The sequence below is a fragment of the Aquila chrysaetos genome, chromosome 6 (genome assembly GCF_900496995.4).
Source record: "Aquila chrysaetos chrysaetos chromosome 6, bAquChr1.4, whole genome shotgun sequence".
Taxonomy (NCBI): Eukaryota; Metazoa; Chordata; class Aves; order Accipitriformes; family Accipitridae; genus Aquila; species Aquila chrysaetos.
This window is the reverse complement of record NC_044009.1, coordinates 15,450,622-15,472,726: the sequence shown is the minus strand read 5'-3', so window position 1 is coordinate 15,472,726 and position 22,105 is coordinate 15,450,622. Positions and strand designations below refer to the sequence as shown.

Genomic DNA, 22,105 nt, shown 5'->3' with positions numbered 1-22,105 from the left:
TCCCAGATTATCCTGCCTGTTCTCCTCACCCACCCAGCCAGGGAGTTATGTTTCAGTATGTTATTTTCTAAATGGTTGTGGTCACTTAGGCTTCAGTGGATCTAGTGCTGCCCAGGATAAATCCAGAGTATCTCACGTGGCTGTCACCTGGAGCTCAGGCAAGTGACTCATTATTCATCCTTAGTAACCTGCCCATGCAGAATAGGGAATGAAAGAAGGAAATGAGCGTGAGAGGGAAGCTGCTCCTGTGTTCTCATTGCAATCCCAGTCACTTTGGGGTGTTTGGGGGTGGGGGGCTTGTTTGTTTACTTTGAAAAGGGTCATGCTGGATTCACTGAAAAAAAAAAAGAAAAAGGTGATTAAAGCAAATCTGTTCAGAACATATCTAGAGACAAATTTTGTGTGGAAGCAGCTATCAGAGTAGATAGAGAAAATGGTGAGAAAACAGGCTCCAGTAGCCTTCCTGGCAGTCCCATCACAGCCTTAGAAAACTGTGTTTCTGAAGTGACTCACAATCAGTGGTTGAAAAGACATCCCCAAATCTTTCTACCTGTGAGAAAAGAACAGTGTGTAATATTTTCTGCTCCACAGCATTGTCTAAACAAATCCTTACCGAATTTTAGCAGTATAGGGATCCTGCCTGTTGGTGGTCCTCGCTGGTCTTGTAGCATGTCTGTGGGTCCTGTAGTTATGTGGATAAAATTGATGTTTCACAGTCCTCCCTGAAGAAAACCTCAGGACACCTGTGTGTCCCCTCCCTCCTCATTCCAGTGAGGATGTGAATCCGAAATCTCTGCCAGATGTTACAGCTGCCTACGGACTACCTGGCATCCTGCCTGAGGACTTACTGAAACACCTCCTACCTGAGAGGAGATGCCTCTTCCTGGGGTCACCGTCCTTCACTGACTGTAGGCATCCATCAGTTCTTTAATCTCACCTACTGCTAATCTCCAGTCAGCAGGTGTCCAGGTTGGGCAGTATAGATGTGGACTTGCAAGTGGCCTTTCCAAAATGGCGGTGTGGCATCTACCCCTCTCCATAGCCTCCTCTCAGGGTCGGATTGACCTCAGACAGTGGCCTCCATGCTGTGGACCAGATGGTCTTGGCATGGTAATCCCATAATAATAAATGTGAGGGTTGCTTGTTCTGCCTTTGCGACTGTGTGCTGTATGGCAGGGAGTGCAGTGAGCAAGGATAAGATGTCCTTCATAGCCTTGTCAGATGGAAAAGGGGATTTTGGAGGCTGTTGTGGAAGTGCTTCACAGAGCATGGTCATCCTCACTGTGTGTGAGAATGCCCTGGAAAACTGTACAGGCAAAGCACTTGAATGGTGGGAGAGGTTCACCTGCTGAAAAATTGCCCCAGGGATGTCTCAGCGCATTCACAGAATTACTGCAATACAAAATTTTGTGGACAGTTGAAAGATGTAATCCAAGTTGTGGCATTTATCTCTCTGTCTCTGCTTTGTTTTGTTCCTTTTGTGTTGGCTTCTTTGTGTTTAAGCTTCAGACAGTACAGAGTAAAAGTGAGAAGCTTCCCAGCTGTATTTATTAGCCTCTCTTACACATTATTTATTCAGCAGCAGCATGGCTAAAGATACTACATATTCAGGATTGATGTCTAAAGTGTCCTAAGACACATGAAAGATCAAAGATCGCCTTTTCCTCTTTTAAAATAACAGTTTTGAATATCAGATGTTGTTTCAGCTGTAAGGCTATGTATAAAACAGTGATAATTCTAGAAACTTTGCTGTTTTTTAATTTTAGAGCCGTGGCTCACTGTTATTTGATCTCAGCAAAAACTCGAACCTATATTAAGAGATTGAAGATCTTAGTGCCATTTGGAAGCTAAGTAGACTTGTTTTTGGAAGGTAAAGCAAGTGTTTTATCTTGGCATTATGGTGGTAAAATTTTTATTTTAGAAGGATATCCAGAAGAGGGAAAAAGTGTCTTATTTTATTGGATTCTTTTTTCCAATTTGCAGTAAGCATGATTGCAGATGGCATTGATTGTTTTCCTTTTAGCAGCTTCTATGAAGAGATCAAGGCCTGAGTATTCATCACAGAAGCTGAACTAAGCTAGCTGATTATATTGACAGTATATCTAGGGCATAACTCACCTATAGCCTGCCTGCATTTATTGTGGACAGATGTTAAGCTAAGTATTCAGTAAAAACCAGTCCTGACTCTATATACACATACAGTAGTAGGCTTTGAGCTAGCAAGTCCCATTCAGATCACAGAGATGTAGTAGGTGGTTCTGTGAAAACACCTGCTCACTAGCAAGCAAAAGAAAGTAAGTCAATTGTTACTAGGAAGGGAAAAGAGCACAAAACTAAGAATGCTGTTATATGTGTCCATGGCTCACCTGCATCTCAGATACAATGTTTAGCTCTGATCTCATCTCAAACAGGATAGCAAAACTAGAAGGGGTACAAGTTATAGAACTAATCAGGCCAAAAAAAAGCTCATCAGCTGTGTGGAATGGCTTGTGTGCAAGGACTAACTAGCTAGGCTAGGACTATTCAGGCTGGAAAAGAGACATCTAAAGAGGGCTGTAGTAGATGTCTGAAGTCTTCAACAGTGTCACAATAGGGGAATAGAGGAAGATAACACACTGGCTTTCACAGCTGGCAGACATCAACTGAAATGACTGGAGCAGCATTCAAAGGTGAAGGAGATTATTCATATAGTTAAGCTGTGGCAGGTTGTCAAGTAAAAAGACACCACTGTTCTTGTGCATGGCAGGTGCCTGAGCCACCAACTTCTGGGAGTTGCCAGATTGTGTTAGGCGATGTTGCTGCATGTGTTTGCATCAGACATGAAAGGTAGTATTGGAGGATTACGTCTGAGCTGATGTGCCTGATACTATGTGTTTATATTTTGCTTTATGACATGTTAGCCTGGGTAGAGCAGTTAATAGCCTAACAGTTTTGTAATGATCTGTCTCCATGTCGGCAGCAGCTGCATCCCCCTTAAGCTACCAACATATCCCTAGTTGCGGTGTAGCTGCAACTTGTGTTGCTGTGGCTTTACCCTGCTCTTTTGGGGCTTAGCCACTAGATGCCCCTCTCTCACCAGCAAGAAGCTGGAGGAGACCTGCTCTGCCTGACACACAGGGAAAGCAGCTATGCACTGCTCAGTGCGGGGTGTGTGGCTCTTTTCTGTTGTGAGTAATGAGCAGAGATCAGTGGTTCTGTGCATCAGGCCAGAACTCTTTGGAGGAACGCACGTGGCAATCCTCTGTGACATTTTGCCGTTTTGTCCTCTTAGTGGACCATAAGATATTGACCCCCAATGCAATGGGAATCCATCCTTTCATAGCAAATGAAAGAGAGAGGCTGGAGAGCAGACCTGATTGAGAAGGTGAGATCAGTAAGGGCTATGTGTGGGCAGGAGCACAGACAACCAGACAGGAAACTGCTGAGAGCTGGATGAAGCACTCTGTTTTGGTGATGATCTCATCTGGAAGACAGTAGGGTTTGTTGAAGCTTTAATACACTTTGATCCCTGGACAGGACTGACATCAAGTCAGATTTCTTTTGCTTTGCTGTAATGACTAAAGTAGTTCTGCGTAGGGCACTTGCATCCTTAATGCTGTCTTTAAAGTTCAGTGTGAGGATTGGACGTGATTGCCAATGAAAACATGATGTGGGTATGGCTGGTTGCTCACCCTGACTCTGTATTTAACATCTGTCTGCCCCTGCGTTCACCTTTGCATGTCTACAGGATGAGCAGTGCACAAGCATGACTGTTGACTTGTTTGCTTAGCTATGTGAACAGTTTGGGGTGGTGGTGACCAGGGTTTTTGTGACACTGAGCAATAAAATTAGGCTTTACAGGTGAGCTAAGGACTCTGAGGGGCACTGAAAGGACCCTGTTGTTTCATTTGCTGCCATATGAAGGTACCTTTTACCTCTTCCTTATAATGGAATCTGCTATTGCTCAGAGCATGCAAATGTTTTTTCGGGAAACTGTTGGGTGTCATGTTTTTAAAGGACCTTCAATCTCGAGTGTCTATGCCATTGGCAATTGGAACATCCAGGCAGCATTGCAAGGTCTGTTCTGATCCAGCAATGCTTTGGCACCTGTGCGAGTATCTTGATATTCAATCTGCACATCCACCTTTATGGTAATAGATTTGTCTAGATTTGTCCTGGTCAGTAAATATGTGCTGTCAGGTCCCAGGTTTGCTGTTCTGGTAGGTTTCAGGTATCTGCTGTTTCTCAGAGCAGCCGTCACTCTCTGCAGCTCTCTGAAGATCACTCTTTCTGGGTTCCCCATCGAGATCACTCACCTTGATTCCTGTCCCCTGCTAGGCTTGTTGCTGACTGATGTGTTTCTGTGGCTCTTCCCATCACTGGAAAGGGAGGTGGTGGATCGCTCTGAGGAAGGACTTCTTCAGAGCTTCTCGTCTCCTTCAGGGAAACCGAGTAGAGATCGGTCCATTTCATGAATGCTGTGGCCAGCATTTTCAGACTTTAGATTCAAAAGGGAAGGCAGCTAGTGAGGAAGGAGAGATTCCCATTCTGATGCAAAGCAAGTCAGAGCAGGTAGTGCGCAGTCTCCTACTGCTTGGAGATTGGCTGTGATAAAGGCTGTGGCTCAATTTCAGCCCCAAATGTTTCCTTGCAACCAGTATCCTAGAAGTCTTCCCGTAGCTCACAGATCCTCTTACAACCACATTTCTCTCCTGTAGGTAGAGTCAGTGAATCACACACCTACAAGAGACAAGTATTCATTAGCATCACCTAACACAGTCCCTATGCTAGTAATAGCAGTAATTAACAGTGTCAGTACACAGAAGCCCTGAGACAGCTTCTAAATAAATTACTTTAAATCCTGCCCCCTATAAATACGTAATGCCACCTAATCAACTTAATTTTCTATAGGCTTCTGTCACCTGTTGAGTACTCCAGAGGCTAATAAGCTGTGAAATTTTGTTGAACTCTTTTTCTCATGGGTCAGATGTTCAAAATGGCTCTTTGCAAAGACTTCCAGTGTCTGGTATGCCCCAAATGCAGCTGGGTGCTTCTTGGAGTGAAGCTGGGCTTGGAGTTACCTTGAATGTAGAGGATGGAGGTGGTCAGATCATCCTTTCTGACACATGTTTAATTGTGTTGACAGTTTTATGACTGAACAGGGACTGAAGCATTAATCAGTCATTAACATAAGCATGCTAGAAATAGTGGTAAAGAATCTTTGTAGCTGGTGGGTATCTCAACAGGCAGGTGCGGTGAAGCTCCTCTTCCTCAGCCGTGGTGCTGGGTTTGGTGCTGCTGTGTGCAGCCCAGAGGTTTATGCATAGCACAAAAAGAAAATAGATCAACAGGGCTTTTCCCAGGTGACCCTCATACAGCTCTGCTGAGGCTGGACCTCACTGTCCCCAGGGAAAGATCTGCCCCTGACTAAAACACTGCAGAAATTCAGGCTTGGATGTGCACCTGACCTTAGAGAATGCTATTTCATGTCCTGAATGTATCCATAACTCTGCATGCTTTTTCTCTTTTTTTTTTTTTTTCCTTTAAAAAAAGCAAGCTGCTATGCTGAGGCTTTCGGAGGGAGGACTCATCCCAGCTGGCACAGGGCCAGCACAGCTGGCTGTCACTCAGCCACAAGCCATGCTAGCAGTGCCAGGAGACAGTGCCACGCTTTCTTCTCCAGAGAGTGACATCTCTTGATGGGTCACTGCCTGGAACACAGGAACAGAGCTTGCTGTGTGCCAGAGAGTTTCTTGCTCTCCTTGTCTTTTATATGTTTTGCCATGTTTTTGTTTTCAGAAGGGCTTTTTAAAACTTAGCCATTAAGGATTGAAAATATTTTGCCAACTCATAATGTTGCTCAAAGCAAAGGGGCAGTTTACTCACTACATTCTCAACCTCGTGGCTTCCCACCTTGCAAGAATAATGTTTCATCTCACTTTGCTTTCTTGTGACTTCTCTTATGATGCAGATGAAAGGAAAAGAAATTAATTGCTCAGATTATAGGTGTACATGTTATACAGAAGATATTCCTCCTCTAGGATTCTGTTCTGCAATTAACTAATTTCTAATTTCTCATTTTCTAATTTTCCCTTTCAAGGAGTTTTCAAAACCATGTACAATGCAGACAAGAAGAAACCTGGTCCACAAAGCGGGAGCCTTCCCAAAGAAGGCTCTTGGATTTAGGGTGGTGGAGATGTTTGGGACTTAAAACGTCTGCCCCACTCTGCAGATTATCATGCGCTCACTTGGCTAGATTAGTTGATGATGTTTCCAGTTTGAATTACTAAAGATACATTGACATGGCCCTTGCAAGCAGGCCTGTCCAAGAGGCAGGAGAAAAAACAAGCGTGAAACCAGAAATTCCTTCGTTTGGTCAGGCAGCAGTGCTGTGCTCAAGCCACGAAGTTCATGAGCTTCTATTGTGGGCTTGTCTTGTGCTGAATGGGTTATGAATGGAGTCAAAGCAACCACAGGTTTGCCTGTGAAGGACTGCGTAGACTTACACTAAATGACACAGATGTGGCTTTAGTGCCTATGTATTCTTCAGCCTTGGAGCAATATGATGGAAGTGTCCCCTATGTATTATTTTAGGCATGTGGAGGGTGGGAAAAGGGTGTGCATAACACCACAGCATTTCCAGTGTGGTGAGTTTGAAAGCTGATGACTGTCAAAACAAAGAATTTCTCATTCCTTATCTTGCTTGGAAGATTTTTAGTTATTATTTATTTGCCCTTTGGAGAAGCCTAAAAAGGGTTGCGTTGTGACTTTTCCAGGGGGATACAAGCAATGAAAGGATGAAATTCATCTTGGTTCCCCTTGTGATCATTTGCAAATTTGGGGAGAGTATATGTTAGCTGAGTGGCAGGATGGATGGAAATGCTGTTAGGGACCTTTACTAGAGAGTGCTGTGGCTAATGTTATCAAAATGGGTGCTGTCCCAACAGAAGGAACATAGTAGCTTGAAACAGAGATTTATCATGTCTTTAGTTGCATCTCATGGAACCCAATTCCCTGGAAAAAAGGCAGAATTGGCAACAAAAGGCAGTCTGAATTACCCTAACTGCAGCTATATTCATAGCTGATACTGGGCTTGTGCCTAAACACAGGTGTCCATATTTCTTCCAAAATCTTCTGGATCTTTTTTTTCTTCCTCTGGGTTCTTACTAATGAAGCAGCAGCAGTTCCTGCCTCTCACACCCAGTTATTGAATCTTCTTGTACCTATGAAATTACAGTCCATCTGTTATAGGAAGCTGATAATGAGAGGATGGTGGTAAACAGAAAACTGGAAGCATTCACAGCATACCAGCGCTGCTGTTCTACCTGCTGGATTGCACAGGTAAATGTATTAGGGTCAGAGCTCTGATGAAAGGAGTGTGTTTTGCCAGGATGAGGTGTTGTGGTAAGGGTCAGGAGAGGAAGAGGGCTAGGGCAAAGCCAGAAATTTGTATGGGTGAAGGTTTTAAGCTTCGTGTGAATCAGCAGAATAAAAAGTTTGAGTCTTTTCCAAAGTCATGGCTTGAGACCAATTTCTTCTGCTGTTGATGCTGGAAATCAGACCCATGCTGGCCAAAATGAACTCCTGAATTTTTCAAAGCACACTCCTGAGTGTGCCACAGCTGCAGAGGGATTGCTAGGGGCAGAAGGGAAGGAGAGAGAGAGAATTAGGTTGCCTGGAAAGGTTAAATGTGATTGCAGGAGTGCATGACTGGCAGACTCCCTGACTGGAACAGGAAGGAGGTAACACTTGTGTAAAGCGCTGTTTTGCGGATGATGTCCTTAACAACATTTCCATCCACCCTGCCTACCAGCTGATATACTCTTTCCACTATATTATTGCTAAGTACTCTGTGCTTAGTTCAAATGGTGCTTTCTGTTTCTGTGACTCCTTGCTGCTCAGAGGCAGACTGTGTGAGGCTTAGACAGCAGCAAGTTGTATCCCGGTTATCTGTGGCCCTTCTGCATTGCTTGAAGCACTGCTGAATTCTTCCTTTATAAAGTTGTCTCTTGATAAGCTTTCTCACCCCTAGGAGTCTGGTTTAGAGAACTCTTTTTTTGTCTGCAGCAGGCATGCTATGACACTTCAGATGCTAATTCTTCAAATAGTCACCTCCTCCCTTGCTTCAGCTTTCATGTATCAGCTTTGGTGGTCCTGTTCTGTAGTCTGAGAGACTCTTGTGCAATAAGGGATGCATCTGATTTCTGGACAGCTGTCTGAGATGGAGATTATGCGTGTAAGAAGCCTGTGTTACAGAGGTGGATGCAGTAATATGCAGTTGTTTAGACAAAGCAGCACTTCAATGTATTTTTGTTCCATGGTTGAACAACCCTGGACTAGGCTTGAACCAGAGTTTCACAGACAACATGTCAGCTTACCATGGATGATAACAGCCAGTGATCCTGGATGCCTCACTGTGTGGATACCTGCTATTTAAGTGCTCCTGATTCTGAGGGCTCTGTATTTTTTAAGCCTTATTTCCTCCTCAAGTCAGAAATGACAAACTGAAGTTCTTCTTGACCATGTGGCCTATATAAGCCAACTCCTCATCTTTGCTGTGATCTCCAAAGCACACGCTGTTGTTTAGACCTCTATGATCAGAGTAACGAAATGAAAACTTTCCAGTTGTACTTAGCTCTTGTGCATTTTTATCAGGTTAATGCAATTTCCTTGCACTGGATGTGGTAGTTCATGATTGCTTTATTTCTAATGGATTGTGGCATGATGGAATCCAGAGGAAGTGGAAATAAATGAATAGAATTGATTTTGGTTTATTTATGGCAGTGGTTAAAGATGGAAAACTGAGTATTTAAATTTCTTTCATCAGTACAGGAAAGTGAATAAGCTACGTTTGTACCACTCTCCTTTACAATTTGATTGTTCATTTTACTAAAATCTGATAATATTGTAACCACATCTGTTCATGAAGTTAACTATCTGAACACTAAAGCCTGTGTTTAGAGCTCTTAGTTGAAGTAGGCATAAAAAACCCCCAATGTATATTTGATATATTCAGGCCCCAGCTTTGACTCTTGTGGGGCTAAAGCCAAGCAGATGTGGGTGTTTTGGTTTTTTTCTGATGGTACCGTACCATGTTGACACTGTCCTGACTGTGGCTGTGCAAGGAACTTGATACCAGCCAGTTCAGAGGGCTGTTGGAGGAGCATTAACCAGACAGGCCTTTTTGGTGTCTCCAGCTCTGTGGTTAGTTACTGTGCTCTTGTTGGGGGGAGGTCTGTATGCTTAGAGGAAGAAGGAAAAGCATCTTGTGTTACCTTGGCCTTATCAGCGTGGACTGGGGCTCCCTGGTTTTCCTTGGTGGTCATCTGCTTTGTCTTTTCCAAAGCTGAATGAGACAAAATGGTTCAGTATTTGAGATCCTGCCTTCTTCAAATGAACAAAGAACTAGGACCCTGCTGCCTTTGGATATATAGTGATTTCTTCCCATGGGTTGGTTAATTTAAACCCTGCTGAACATTGGTGAGTGTCAGAGTGAAATGAGTGACGAGGACATTACAATACAGAGTATCTTCAGGGAAAGGGCAGCCTAACTGCACCCAAAGCCTATAGCACTGGTCCCACTCACATGTCTGCCAGGGTTGTGTGCCCTCTTTTAAGGTTTTAAGGTGTACGATAAAAGCCCTTGCTCAAAAGCCTAGACTCTCTTTAAGCCTGCTGGTCTTTTTGGGGAAGAGCCTATTTCTGGGGGTTTTGCTAAGGAAAATGCTGGTATAAAGGGCTGTGTTTGTTGAAGTACAACAGTATGTATTGCTGGGTATAAAACTTCATCAAGTGTCTCTCATCCCCATGGAGCATGATATAGTCTTGTAATTAACTAGCTCATAAAGTTTCCTCACTATTATAAAAATACTAGCTGAATAGACAGTGTTGGAATTCTGGGGTTAAAGTCCTGAACACTTACCTGACAGCATCAATTACTTCTTCAAACCTCTTTGCTCTCCTGCCCTAAAAATGTTTTTCAGTCAGTCAAAATCACGTCCCTTCTCCCCCTTCCCAGCGAAATGACATTACAGATCCATATAGCAAGAATTTGCTGTGCTATTTAAAGAGAGATCTCCATCCTCAGGCATGTGTCTGCGTAATGCGTATCTATCTGTAAGTTAAAGCAAATGCTTCAGTGCATAGCCCAGTGTACAACAGCCAAAGCTTTTTATCTTTTTTTTTCCCCAGGGTAACCACAGGAAGAACAACAACAACAAAAAAAGCAGGATTGAGGAGAAGAAAAAAGACAAACAAATTTTGCAAATCCTTCCAATCTGGAGCACCAGGCATGAAGCAACAAGGAAAATGCTGATTGATCAGGGATGCTATATATATGGTGAGAGGCCAAGGCCACGTTAAGTAACTCCTATGAAATGTTAACTCCCCCTTCCACCAAACCAGGAACATCTAGCACTGGATAGACTGGTGCTAAAGGGTAAGAAACTAGCTGGAGAGAAATGTTGTGTATTTCCTTTTCAAAGAGTAAATATATTTATACCAAAGGGAAGATTAATTCACTTTTATGCTCTTGAAGTTAGGGAAGAAGCTTTCTATAGAAAACTTTCTGTATCTTCTCATATAGAATATTTCAGTTGGAAGGGACCTACAACAATCATCCAGTCCAACTGCCTGACCACTTCAAGGCTGACCAAAAGTTAAAGCATATTAAGGGCATTGTCTAAATGCCTTTTAAACACTGACAGGCTTGGGGCATTGACCACCTCTCTAGGAAGCCTGTTCCGGTGTTTGACCACCCTCTTGGTAAAGAAATGCTTCCTAAGTCAAGTCTGAACCTCCCCTGATGCAGCTTTGAGCCATTCCCATGTGTCCTGTCACTGGATATAACATCTGTTGTAGTAAAAGAAATGTTAGAGCATATTATTAGTAGAGTGTTTCCTGCTCAGGACAAGCTTGGTTGAATAAGGCTGGGAGGTGATACTTTACCTAAATACTCAAGGTACTAGCCCATAACCTAATCATTGGGACTCATCATGTGTTCCACCATTTCAGTGGAGCTGCTTTTTTCCTCAAAATGAGGCCAGCTTTAGGCTTGACCCAGTAATGTGCTGGAAACAATGAGCCTGTTGTATCTGAGGTTCTTTATAGTCCAGGGAACGGGGTAGCTGTCCTACCGGTGGGTTACTGCAAATCATATTTCAGAGTGCCTAGCTGTGAGGACCTGTTGCTCTAGGAAATATATATGTCTATAACATGCTCTTCTGATCTGGTGCTTATCTATTCTGATGGATACTTTCTCTCTCTCCTCAATTCCTTACTTCTCTTCTGGGTTTCCCTAGTCATAGATCTGAGATCACAGACCACAGGGTGATGTGTGATGGGTCTGGCCAAGATCATCCGTAGATGTCCACCAAGAAGGTTGGACCAAATGGTCTGTCCCAGGTCAAAATGTCCATGAAAACAAGTTGGTCATAGAAGTTTTGATTTTAGTGAAGTTATATTTAACTGGGGAAAAAAGGACTATCAAGTCGAAAGACAAAATGTCTTGTGTTCACTGTCCAGTGAACACAGTATGTGCCTGTGCGAATGCACATACACAGTTTTATATGCATAAATTAGCAGCTCAGGGACAGTTTATGTTGTAGCCTTCATTCTAGATAAAAGCCTGTTTATTTATAGTCTAATCAAGGGCAAGTCAATTTTGTTTTCCTTTGCTACGACAAACACACTGGGGTTTGATTACCTATCAGATATTCACCCATGATAGGACTGCCACAGAAGGAAGCAAGCATAACATGAATCTTGAGCAAATGCAGCTAATCTTGCATTGTAAGGTCATGTTATTTTTAAACTGTAAAGAATGTGTAACACGGGGGAGACAGTGTTTGTGCAGCCCTTTTGATTTGTTTTTATTTTGTAAAGCCAGTTTGGCCTTTTTAGCGATCCACGGGAACAAGCAAGTGGAATGTATGAGCCTCTGGAATCACAAGGGAAAAAGGATGACTCCAAATCCTGGCCCCCGTTTGTAAGAAAGTCTTTTTAGAAAATGTCAGGAAATGACAAATCTTGCTGCCTCCAAACATCTTCCAGTAAATAGAGTTCAGCTCTGGACTGAAGTCAAACACTGCAGACTCACTCCTATCGGGTAGCTCTAAGACTCCTGGGGCCAGTCTCCCTTGGTTGCATCAACATGAAAATAAGAATTTTGTCTGAGGTGTGGTGCTGAGTCGTGGCACTGGGAGCAAACTGCACTTTGTATGGTCATTATTACCCCTCAGGCAATGCTCTTCTGGCAGCACTCAGTTTTAGCTAACTAAGGGTTTTCTGAAATTGGCCTTTTGGAATAATGTCAGTCTCTTTCAGATACTGCAAGGGTTTTCTCTATTTCTTCCAAGTCAGCTAATCTAAGAGGAGCTGCTAATCCCAGTGGCAATGGAATTTGACCCATTTTCAAGACGTTGATTCTTTTTCTCTTGCTGAAGATAAGAGCCTTATCTTTGTTAAGTTTGGGTGAAGCATGGGCTCTGTATCCCAGACAGCAGATGAGTGTACTCTGGGCTGCTCAAGCCTTAAAGAAAAGTTTAATCTCCTTGAAAATGGATTTTCTCTAACCTGGGAATAGATATATAAGTCTTGTTGTCAAGCATTATATGAACTTTAGTGGTCAAAAGGCTGTCTTAATTACTGCTTATACACAAAATTTGGAAAAGAAGGAAGCTACCAAGGTAGGCAATTTGGAATTAACAAGAAATTTGCCCCCCCCGCCCCCCTTTTTTAAAGCTCTCTTTCACATGGCCTTGGTTCGAGATTTTTAATTATTTTGTTACAGTAATTTTTCCTTTTACAAAATGAAAAAGTCTTTATTAGCTTTTAAAACTATCGTATAAGATGTTAACTGAAACTGTCACAGAGCCTGTTGATTGATCATTAACACTTCTGTATCCTGAATCCCTTTGGTATTTGCTACTGCCCCTGGATACTTTGTTTTGAGGCATGTTTCCTTCATTTTATGAAACTGTGCATGGGGCATGAGTGTCTGTTTCCACAGCTAAGTATTTACCTTGCAGAACTAAATTACTATTAGCCGTCAGCTACACTGAACTAGCGTTTTTGAAGAAAAGTGAAACTTCATCTCAGTTTGATTCTGATGCTTTTTGAGATTTCAGTTAAATGAACACCTTTTTTTTTGTTGAAATTTGCTTTTTTGTTTGTGTTTTAAAATTTTCTGGTTTTTTGTTTTCAATTTAAAAAAGCAATAATATGTTTCTCTTAAAAAAAAAAGTTCTGCAGTAGTTCAAATAACTACTTGCAGTATTTCATAAAATCAGATTTTGAGCAGCTCTGTTTAAAACATTTCTTTGTACTTTTTTGTTTGTTTGGACTCCCAAACAAGAAGTGACATTCAATCAGAATTAGGAAGATGTTTCAAGTTATAGTTAGTGTTTTCCATCTGAAAGTATGAATGTATCCTTGTGTTCTTCAGATTGGGCTTTTGTCAGCCAAAGACCCATGAGGAGAACAGGCTGAATTTTGCACTGTATCTCAAGCCCTCACCAACCTGAGGTTTGCATCTCTTCTTCAAAGAATACTTGCGCATTGTGTTTTTCATTAATTTACGTTGGCTCAGGGCTCAGATCTTGAGTTCTCCTTCACCCAGGCATGCATGTTTTCTGTGAGCAAGGACTGCAGGGTTGGGACTTAGGAATAAGATGTCGTTGTGCTGTTAAAAACAGACTTCATACTGTTTTTCGTATTGATTATTGCCTTCTGCAGGAAATAGGTAAGGTTTCATAGGATTCTTGCCATTTCTAGTGCAAGGTGCTAGTTAGCAGAGATGGCAGTCAGAATCTGTCCTTGCAGGAAGAAGAATCAAGTAGAAAAGTATGAAGACAAAGGGAAAAGATGTAAAGACATTCAGAATTAATTCTGCATTTCAAGCTGACTTCTACAACCCAATTACAGCTGTCAATAAAATATTTACAGCTTTGTCTTTGGAAGCAGATAAAACTGCCCTTGGATTGTCTCTGTATTTAGCTGAGTCTTTGGCTAGTAGATACAGAGCATGAAAAAAAAAAAAAAAGAGTGTAAAGATATAAAAAGGCCACAAAAAATTAAACATCTGATTGTGTCACTGATCTGATATGAACTTGCCATCATTATGATGGCTGTGAGTTAATTTTTTCCAGATGTTCTCCCTAACAATTTTTACTCAACCATGTCATTAAATAGCTGTTTTTCTTCAACAGGAAGGCCTTTCTCAGTGACACTTGGAACTGAAACGAGCAGATTATCTGAAATTCTCCACAAAGTAAAATGGTCAGCATAAGAAAACAATGGAGTGGAGTTATGGATGAGTGCTGAGTATGCTGCCCTGATACCCACCAGATTAAAATGTAAAACTGTGTATTTAAAATCTTATAGTTGAATGGTGCCATGCTTACAAAATTGTGCATGACTTTAGAGAATAGTTCCCAGTGAAGGCAGCAGGCCTATCTGCAAAATAAAACATCAACTCTCCTGTCAGGCTGATGTGTTACTGGTTGACGAATCAGGGGCATCAGAGATTCTGAGGGAATTACAAGAGAATTGACTGCAACTACCACACAGGCAAATAAAAAATTAAAAAAAAAATTATGCACAAATGATTTGGTAATTCTTACTTTTTGTTGTGTTCCTGTAAGTGAGTAGTAATGGGGGAAACTGAACTTCTGTAGACAGGGAGAGTGACTTCTTTCCTCTGAAACACACTCAAGGGAAAGCAGCTTTCAGGACCCATGGAGTGTGGTGGGCAGGAGAGTCACATCAAGGAGCTGGGAGAATGTTATTCATGCAGAGAAACTGTGGAAGGAAGCAGAGAGCAAAAACCCAGGTCTCAGGGGTAGAAAGGACTAGGGAGCGGAGAGGACTGGGCAGTTTGCATCTCAGGAAGGCACTGAGTTGGATGGAAAACAAGCTGCAAGCAAGAGCACACCTATAAGGACACAGTGGGCAGCTAGAAGCAGTCCGTTTTTAGTTCCTGTTCTTCTTGCCTCGTCACTCAGTATTGTTTCCATCTAAAAAAAAAATCATCTGAGTTTATATTCAATCATTCCTGTCTTTTATTAGTTTAAAATCAATTTGGTATTCTTTGGGAAGCTCAGGGTAGAAAATAGTTTAGGGTGAACTGTAGTTTACTTGGGCTATTGTCACATCCATTTTATGCTTTACTGAAACTAGAATAGGAGGATGAAAGCTCACAGTTTTACGCAAATGTATTCAGGTCTGTTATAGAATAATAAGTAAAATAAAAGTCAACAATCAGCAGTGCTTGGCTTTTTGGATAACAACGAGCCTTTCCATCTCTGAGGAATCAAGCAGGTGGATTTTTAATAAGGTTTATTTGGCTTGTCAGTAAGTTAGGCAAGCAAAGAAAGTGGTTATCAACGTTTATGCCACATGAAGGCACTCTGAAACAAGAAGAGAGCATACGGGCTTGAATGTCTGCTGCTAACTCAAAATTTGACTGAGACTGAAAGGGAAGAGGAGTTGCTACAGCCAAAGTTTGATCTCTTTTCCATCTATATATACATATCTGTAGTATACTTCTGTCACGGTACCAGTTGGCAGGAGCTGTCAGATCCCAGGTGTTGCAGAATGGATTAGCCATTCCCCCAAATCATGCTTCATACTAACCTGCATGTATTGTTCTGCTAGGTTTCATGAACTTTCCCAGTCATATTTCTGTGGATATGCAGTATGGTTCATGTGACGTGAATTCCCAACTGTAGGGCAGTGCCAGACTTGCCTTCCAAGCAGGTGTGCCATTGAACTGCACACACGTAGGAGATCTGATGCTTCCACAAAACTTTGATCTCCATGTGTGAGTTCTAAAGAGTCAATCTGTGCAGGCAAAGTGGACACAGCCAGTATTTCTAGCTGTCCAGAAATCCTGAATGAATATATGAAACCATCGATTCCTGCTAATGCAGAATTTCTGTCTGGAAAAAGATAGGATCTGGTAAGACTTGAATTTCCTATAATTTGAAATGTAACTTTTTAAAATTTATGTTCTGTGCAGAGGTCAGAACTGTGTCTTAAAATTTTTTATGACACCTACAAAGCTTTTTGGCTTCATATATGAAGGCTGAAGTTCTCTAATAATGAATTGCTACTGTTTGTCTGGACTTCAGGAAGAAGGAAAAATGTCAGGATGTACAGTCATGTGAGTTGGTAAGGGTGAATCAAAATGCAGCACCTGAATCTGAAGACTGTATTTTGATTTGCTGTGAACGTCTCCCACTAAAATTTAAAATACCCTTTTCCCCAGACCTCCTCTAAAATAGAACAAACTATGTGGAAAAAAAACATGTTCTGGCTGTGTCTTAAATAACAGAATTCTGGAGAGCTGAGGGGTAAGGCTTGCACTTGATTCTTATTCCTTTCAGTTTCTCTCCATATAGTCAGGTGAAGATCAGCCTTAGTTTTGAAATTCTTGGCTTGTCGCACTTTGCATCACTATTACCGTGTTTTCTAAACATTGTGGGTTTTGCCTGAAATGCTTCATTTGATCTGAGATTGGCTCAAAGCAGCAGATCTGAAAGTGTAACTGAGCTTGCTTTCTCTCCTGCAGCAATCCAAGAGGATCAGATGATAGGGGATGCCTGGATGCTGTTAATTCATTTGCATGTGAACAAGATGACTTCAGTTTATTCCCCCCCTACATACTGCAAAAGAAGTAAGTTACGGTCTCTGGGGTAATGGAGTTTTACAGAGTTGTTAGCAGTATGCTGTGAACAAAAATTGTTATCTGGCTCAAGCTTACTGTTGTATCCATTGCAGTGATCTTGCTTGATAAACTAACACCTGATTAGAAAATGTATGGTAAATCTTAATATTTTTCAGGTGTTTTCAAAACTCTTCCTATAAGTTCCTTGGGAAGCAAGTGGGGACTGCCTTGAAGTGGAAGACAGGGTTTCCAAATCACTTTGAGGGCTTTTCTGCTACTTGTAGGGATGGAGGAGAATATTTGTCTTGTTCCCTGTGGCAGCAGAGAATTTCAGTTTTGCTGGCACCTTCAGCTATTCTGCTTTTCCACTCAATATTTTTGAGATGTGTTTTAGTCGGGGCAAGACAGGGTGGTCAGAAATCAGGTGCAACCTGACAGGTGGCAGGAGAGATTTCCAAAAACATCTGAAAGACACTTGGGGGAAAAAACTCCTCTCTGATCTCAGCTACAAGAAGGAGAGTCCAAGCAATTCACGTGGGCTGCTTGTCACACTGATCCCAATCCAGAGGAGACATATGCCACTGGAGCTCCACTAAGCTGGAGGCAGTTACTTGGGACTTGCGCTGATGTGAATCTGGGCCAACGTGCCCACAAATTGGCCCTGATCTATTATCTTTCAAGTAAGAACAGAACTATCTTGTGCTTTTTACAGAGAACTTGAAAATGAAAAATCCTGCATAGCTTGGTTGCTTATAGCAGAACTTCCCAATGATGACGAGCGGCTTTGGGAGCTTCCATTTTGGGGTGCCAGTCCTGGCGTACCTAAGCAGGGCCTCAAGTGCTCTGAGCACTTATCTTCTGAAAATCAAGCAGTTTGTTTTAAGCCTCTGAAAATGCAGGCACTTAGCTTGCTTTGAATATCTTGGCCCTGGAATTTACAAAGCCACAGACCACTGATTTTGTTTGATTCTTATGGTACAGTGGGACTGTGTGATGAATTTCATTTCTGGTGTTTTTCACTTGTAAACAGTAAGAAAAAGCTCCTCATTTTAATGAGCACTTTGCTCTCCTTGTCCTACTCCCTGTCTGTGTACAATACAGCATAAAGGAGTATGAAATAAAAGGCAGTCTGCCTTTCTCTAAACAGCTATGCCAAGTCTAAGACAATGTTAAGGAAGCCTGAGTTGTGAGTACTTCCCCTCCCCCAGTATTTGAACTGTTCTTGTCTGAGTGAATCTTCTGCTTTCATGGCTTTACATTCCTGATTTCTCTAATATACATCCTTCCTCAGAGCCCCTGCCCAAACTTTCTTTCCTGAAGGGATGATATGATTGCAAGTCATGTACTGGCAGGCAAGTTTTAAGCTCAGGCAGTGTGGTTGCATCTCCATATAACCATTGGTCTCTGCTCTCCTTTTTCCACTGTTCTATGGTTGGTTTCTTTTTCCCTATTGATTCCCTGTTTCTTAGTGATTCTGCCTCTTCTGGTTTTTATGTTAAGCGAAGCACATACTTAAGATCTGTCCAAACCACAGAAGGCTTGTTTGTATGTTGACAGGTTTTTCTGAACTGAGGCTTCTCTCAGGAATACCTGATACATTTTCTGGCCTTAAAGAGTCAAGAGTTCATCACCTCTTTTTAGCATGTTGGCAGTGAGACAAATAGCTTGGATGTTTTTTCCTGGTTTGAGCAGAGGGAAGTTCCTCCATCATGGTTAAGGCTTGGAAAAGGAAGATGGTTCTTACGCTGGAGGGATAACCTTCCTAATCTGAGAAGGTCTGAGATGGGCTTAATCAATTTTTGTAATAAAACATGGTTAAAAAAAAGGGAAGACAGCAGGGCCAAATCTATGTCAGTGGTCAATGAGGCATCTTTGCTGTGGAGGTGATGAAGGAAAGTAGTTTTTTGCCTGTTGTTCCCCTGTATAGCGTTTCATCTTTCTTATACAGCTGCCACATTAGATCTGTGTATGTACTGCAGATGTCTGACAAACTGAATCCAGTTCATGATGCGGTTATGCAGCTGTTTTCACCTGGCAAAGACGCTGATCTGCCAAAAGGTATGGTCCTTTTTCTGCTCAGTCCTGTTCCCCTGTGTTCACGAATGTCCTCGTGGTGAAAGGAAAGGGTTAGTTTTTAGCTGGATCCATCCACTTCATTGTGCAGCCACGTTGAAACTCACATGGTGGAAGGGGGTAGTTAGGAAGTAGCAGTCAGGGTGCTGAAACTGCCAGCGTGGACTGGCCCTGGTTCAAACACATGTATACCCAGGGCCCAAAGTAACTTTCTGATGTTGGTAGAGAGTAAAATGGAGTGCAGAATTTGCCATTCAGTATAGCCATAACAAAGAGTAGTGCTTGTAACCTTCCAAATGCTATGTATGGCATTCATGGCAGTGTAAAGTTAACATAATGTGAAAGGTGACTTTGGAAGAAAGCTGGCTTTTGAATTGCATGTGTGAGTGCACATGTGTTTGTATATTAAGATGACCTTTCTAGTACAAGCTATAGGTCTTTGCAATCCATTCACTTATAAGCATGCCTTTTCTTTCTGTATGTCTTCTGTCCTGTATGTACCTCCAACCTGGATCACTACAGGCTAGAGTCAAGCAAACAGAGGAACAGCTAACAAAAACATTTCCTAGTTCCCTATATTTTTTTTTGGTTTGTTTGCAAAAAGTGAAATTTGTGTCTCTCAAGCTCCTTCTATGAACCAGAATGATTGTCAGGTATCTTCTTGTAGGAAAAATGGTTATGTCTTTCCTACCTAAACCACAGTCAAGTTACCAGGGAACATTGTTGGCTTGTTTGTCCCAGCTCTGCACACTTGTAAAGCTCATGTTAAAGCAGTGAGCTCCTCTACACCCAGTCTGTCTGCCACCCTATCTTTGTCTGTCTGTTTCAATCATCTGGATTCAGGCCTTTGCCATGTGATTCTCATCCAAGTCTCCAATAAGCTCCCGACATCTGTCCTGGTTTTGACCCTCTCTTCTCTGTCTTTTATTATGTGCATGACAGTTCAACCTGGTGCTATAATGAGCTGTGCAGGAAATATTTTTTGTGATACTGTTGTCAGTTTAGACTAATCTCAAACCACTGTATACAAAGAAGTCCTGATTATTACTGTCAGTGATTAGAAAAGGTCACTTAAATCCTTTACAGCAGTATGTGTCCAGATGCAAAAACCCAGTCTGTATATCTCTCTTCTTTTTTTTTTTTTTCCTTGCTCTGAGCTAATTGAAGCTTTGATCACCTGGATTTCAAAAGATGCCTCACCATTTTAGCTCTCGAAGAATAATAATGTGCATGCTTCTTCCACAGCTTTTGTCTTCATTAGGCATTTTTATGTCTGGCTAATGAGGAACACAATTCTTTTCGAAGACTATAGGGTTATAGGAAATATGTGATAGTTACAGAGGTCTGTAGTCAGTTAGGAGATAGCATATAGAACATTTCACCTTATTTCAGCTGTTGTCCATTGAAATTTTACCAAAAGATGTTTTTCTCTTGCAGCCATTTATTTTTCCTGGTGATCTCTTTTTCATTTATTTGGGGAGGGGCAGCAATTGGGGACCTGTGCAAGGGCTTCCGGTGACTGTGTGCTCTGCAAACACAGAATAAAAAGACTACGGCTTTCCACAGAATTTGGTCTTCCTGCTTTATTTCTTTTAGTACAAGTATGCTTGTAGCAGTCACAGGCTGTCCCACTAGCTAAAGTGTGGACCCCAGATCACATGTTGGAGAGCAGTCAAAAGCATGCTATGAACAGACCCTTTTAATTTGCCTAGACCATGTGCTGTTAGGAGAACAAGTGGGTGCTGTTCCTTGTCTCTTACTGAGATGTAGTGTTTGTTTCAGAGCATGAGGACTGGTTTTCATTGCTGTGGGTGTGATTTTTCTAGGAGGTTTTGCTCTCTTCCAGCAGGCAGAGCTAGTGTCTGGCCTGTGATGCAACTCCTACAACAGTGGTCAGAGACCAACCTGAAGAAAAGTGTTGCAAGGGTTTCTAAGCAAGCACCCCTCTGAGGAGGGGTGGGAGGAGGTGGGGCTGCACCAGAGACTTTTAATGGCAGAATAAATGGGAAGGTGTAGGGCAGCACTGTGCAGTCAGTCCAGCACACCTGCTGTGTCTCTGTTCTCTTCCCTGGTGATCTGCAAGAGTATATTGTCTGCACCAAATTTTGAAGAAATACATACAAGCAGATTTTTGTTTTGTCTTGTTTTCTTTAAACTTTAGTTACCCATCGGCAACTTTCAAGATGACAAGAATTTTGACAGCTTGCAAAGTGGTGAAGACTTTGAAAGGCAGATTGCAGTTTTGCAGTGTGTCTGCTGATCACTGGAGTTTCTCAAGGACTGGTACCAGGTTGTTGAGCATCAAGGTAACAGTAACTGAGCTACTGTGGTTTAATAGATGTGTTTGGCATGCTGAGAGATAGCTTGCTGCAGATAACAGGGCTTACCTAGACACCTAAAACTGAACCAAAGGAGATTTGTCTGAACCCTAAGCAAGGGCGTTGGTTGGCTAAATGGTTTTATTAGCTAAGCAAACACACTTTTTGTGTAGTCTGGAATGGAAATTATAGGGTAAATTGCACCAAAAGGTGGAAGTTCAGGGTTTCAGTTAATTATTACATGGTATTTTCTTTGGAAACACCCCACCCTTCTATAGGACCGATAGCTAACAGAGCAGATCTTTCAGTCCATATGATCATGAATCAGCTAGGTATTTAAAAACCTGCATCACCTGAAGCATGTGATTAATCCTATTGGATCCACAAAGGATCCATTTTCAATGTATTGGAAACCATGATGGCTCTGAGATTAATCAGAGAGGTAGACAACTCTGAATGCATCAGTGTACCAGCTCTTGATTTACTGGGACTGGAACCCCTTAGTTCACTTCCCCAATTTTCTTCTGCTCTTTGTTACAAGAGTTGCATTTGACCAGCTTTGCTAGTGTAACTCTGGCAAGTGTAGCAGAGTACAGTGGTGAAATGGGACTTTCTGTGTGAATTCTGTAGCACTGGCAGTGTTTTGTTATCATGCACTTTGCATTGAAAAGGCGCTCTTGGCACATGTATTCTGTTGAATCAACAATGTAATAGAATTAGCAATCAGAGGAGTGATGTTTCAGCAGGTGGTGGGGAAGAGCTCTTAGAGACTTGGGCTGCGGGTACCCAGTGGATGCCGCCTTACCTGGCAGGGTGTAGAGGGCTGATCAGTATCGTTTCTGTCCACTGAGGACTAGGGTTTCTCTTACCTGTCCCACAGCCACTGATTTTTCAGGAGCTCTCTGAGCTCCTGGCAACAGACCCATTACTTTTAAAACAAAAATTGGCTGCAGAGGAAAAGTGGATGAGGAAGGAGGCATCCCTATTTTCATCCCTTCCTTCAGCATGTGAGTTCTCAGTTTAGCTTTGTCTCACCTGCACTTAAAAACAGAGCCTATGTTGTGACTAG

At 42.1% G+C, this 22,105-nt stretch overlaps 1 protein-coding gene across 4 annotated transcripts in view; it reads left to right on the top strand.

Moving 5' to 3' along the window:
- Positions 1-10,170: 10,170 nt before the first annotated feature.
- Positions 10,171-22,105, top strand: part of CPS1 (carbamoyl-phosphate synthase 1) — a 113,924-nt gene continuing 101,989 nt past the window's right edge. For 3 of the 4 annotated variants that reach the window (XM_041124626.1, XM_041124624.1, XM_030019233.2), the window contains exons 1-2: positions 10,177-10,318; positions 20,880-21,024. In XM_041124626.1, coding sequence (XP_040980560.1) covers positions 10,305-10,318; positions 20,880-21,024 — 159 coding nt within the window. In that variant the 5' untranslated portion in view covers positions 10,177-10,304. Of the gene's footprint in view, positions 10,319-20,879; positions 21,025-22,105 lie in introns of all 4 variants that reach the window. The other variant, XM_041124625.1, reaches the window with a different exon arrangement.